Source organism: Mandrillus leucophaeus, unplaced genomic scaffold (assembly GCF_000951045.1).
Source record: "Mandrillus leucophaeus isolate KB7577 unplaced genomic scaffold, Mleu.le_1.0 Scaffold41, whole genome shotgun sequence".
Classification (NCBI taxonomy): Eukaryota; Metazoa; Chordata; class Mammalia; order Primates; family Cercopithecidae; genus Mandrillus; species Mandrillus leucophaeus.
The window spans coordinates 6,136,463-6,139,193 of NW_012104365.1; the positions used below are offsets into that span (position 1 = coordinate 6,136,463).

General features: G+C 48.3%; 1 protein-coding gene across 2 annotated transcripts in view; it reads left to right on the forward strand.

Moving 5' to 3' along the window:
- The window catches only part of LOC105548394 (pre-mRNA-processing factor 6-like), a 3,026-nt gene extending 559 nt beyond the window's left edge, over nt 1-2,467 (forward strand). Inside the window, exons 2-3 of one of the 2 annotated variants that reach the window (XM_011992411.1) lie at nt 654-822; nt 2,339-2,467. In XM_011992411.1, coding sequence (XP_011847801.1) covers nt 654-822; nt 2,339-2,461 — 292 coding nt within the window. In that variant the 3' untranslated portion in view covers nt 2,462-2,467. Of the gene's footprint in view, nt 1-653; nt 830-2,338 lie in introns of both variants that reach the window. The other variant, XM_011992412.1, reaches the window with a different exon arrangement.
- Nucleotides 2,468-2,731: the final 264 nt, after the last annotated feature.

A 2,731-nucleotide genomic window follows, 5' to 3' on the forward strand; every position in this document is an offset into this window, starting at 1 on the left:
GTTGGCCAGGGGGGTCTTGAACTCCTGACCTCGTGATCCACCTGCCTCAGTCTCCCAAAGTGTTGGAATTACAGGCATGAGCCCCTGCGCCCGGCCCAGAATTTTTTAGTCAGAGCTGTGTTTTGGAAAGAATCATCTGGCAGAGCATGGGCTGAAGTAGAAGAAGGCTAAAGACAGGGAGAGCTACCTTGGTTTCCAGCTGTGATGCGAGGCATAGTCTGGGAAGGAGGGATTTTGAAGGTGGATTCATTAGTACTTGGGGACAGACAGGATGGGGAAAGTGGGAGAGGGAGGCAAAGATTATGTCATCTGGGACAGCAGTGCTGTTATCAGCTGAAACACCCCAGAGCAGCTATAAGGTGGGCACAGAAGAGGACCTCAGTTTGGGCCAACTTGGGTTTAAGGGCCTAGTTGGATGTGGAGGAGGAGATGATGGAAACCTTAGGGTGGAGAGAGATTGCCTTGGTAACATCGTCAGGATAGGCTAAAACCTTCAGGTAAGCAGAGAAGATCGGTAGCGTTTGAGACTGCAGTTCATTGTCACCAGGATCTTTGGAGGTTTCCCAGAGGTGTTAGTAAGTGATGACCAGGGGTGGAGAAGAGCACAGGAACAGAGTTGTTCAGATACCGGGTGTCCTGGGGGTCTCCCGCAGTGCCACTGGCTTCACCACACGGTCAGACATCGGGCCCGCCCGTGATGCAAATGATCCCGTGGATGATCGCCACGCGCCCCCAGGCAAGAGAACCGTTGGGGACCAGATGAAGAAAAACCAGGCTGCTGACGATGACGATGAGGATCTAAATGACACCAATTACGACGAGGTGAGATGTGTCCAGCTTTCGTGGCTCCTCCAGCCAGTCTCTGGGAGCAGCTGACCTCACCAGTGTGTGTTGGTGTCTGTAATGAATGGCTTGGAGTGGCTCATGCATTTAAAATTTCAGCTATTCATGGGACATCTTTACAGAGAGTGAGAGGGAGGAGGAAAAATATGAGACGAAGTTTCGCTCTTGTCAGAGGAGGTGTTCTTGCAGATGTTGGGACCGCTGCCTTGGCATTTCGTGTTGGCCAGTCTTTTTTTTTTTTTGAGACGGAGTTTCACTCTTGTTGGCCAGGCTGGAGTACAGTTGTGCGATCTCAGCTCATCGTGACCTCCGCCTCCCGGGTTCAAGCGATTTCTCTTGCCTCAGCCTCCTGAGTAGCTGGGATTACAGGCATGTGCCACCATGGCCGGCTAATTTTGTATTTTTAGTAGATACAGGGTTTCTCCATGTTGGTCAGGCTGGTCTCGAACTCCTGACTTCAGGTGATCTGCCCACCTCGGCCTCCCATAGTGTTGGGATTACAGGTCTGAGCCACCGCGCCTGGCTGCCAGTCTTTAATGATAAAAACTTAAAGTGGAATTGGTGACAGTGTTTGCTTTTTTTGGCTTTAGTGCTTGCCCTCTAAAAAGACATCTACAGAAAAACCTCAGCTGACTGAATACCGATTAACTGTCTTCTAACATGTGACGCCTTTCCTCTGAGGAATATTTAAAAAAATAATTTTAGTTTTGAGGCCAGGCATGGTGGCCCACACCTACAATCCCAGCACTTTGGGAGGCCGAGGCAGGCAGATCACCAGGTCAGGAGATCAAGACCATCCTGGCTAACACGGTGAAATCCTGTCTCTACTAAAAATACACAAAAATTAGCCGGGCGTGGTGGCGGGCGCCTGTGGTCCCAGCTGCTTGGGAGGCTGAGGCAGGAGAATGGTGTGAACCTGGGAGGCGGAGCTTTCAGTGAGCTGAGATCGTGCCACTGCACTCCAGCCTGGGCAACAGAGTAAGACTCCGTCTCAAAAACAAACAAAGAAACAAAAAATTTAGTTTTGAAATAATTTTAAATTTGCAGGAACTTGCAAAAATAGTGCCAAAAAAAAAAAAAGTTTCTGCATATCTTTCACCAAGCTTCTCCCCATCTTACATGACCTCAGTGCAGTTATTGAAACGAAAGAGTTAACATCGACACAGTACTGTTAACTAATCTGTCAGTCGTATTTGCATTTCATGTGTTTCCACGAATGTCCGTTTTCTGACTTAGGCTCAGTCCAGGAACCCCCGTTGCATTTTGTCATGTCTCCTTGGTACCTTCCAGTTGGAGCGGCTCCTCTGTCTTTCATGCCCTTGACACTTGAAGGGTAGTCACCAGTTATATTGTAGACTGTCCCTCAATTTGGCTTCGTTGGCTGGAGAAAATAATTTAGCAAGTATTTCACAAGTAGAGATCTTCTCTGTTTCTGCTGGTGGGGATGGTGATGGAGGAAAAGCTGACCTCTCTGCACATGTTGTTTGCTTCTCAGTTTAATGGCTATGCTGGGAGCCTCTTCTCAAGTGGGCCCTATGAGAAAGATGATGAGGAAGCGGATGCTATTTATGCAGCCCTGGATAAAAGGATGGATGAAAGAAGAAAAGAAAGACGGTAAAAGAAATTGTTGCCTTTCACAATATTTATCCAACTTTAAAAAAAGTTTTGAGGCCAGGCGCAGTGGCTCACGTGTGTAATCCTATCACTTTGGGAGGCCAACGTAGGACGATAGCTAGAGCCCAGGGGTTTGAGACCAGTGTGGGCAACATAGCGAGACCTCATCTCTACAAATAATTTAAAAATTAGTCAAATGGTGCACACGTGTAGTCCCAGCTACTTGGGTGGCTGAGGTGGAAGGACTGTTTAAGCCCAGGAGGTAGAAACTGCA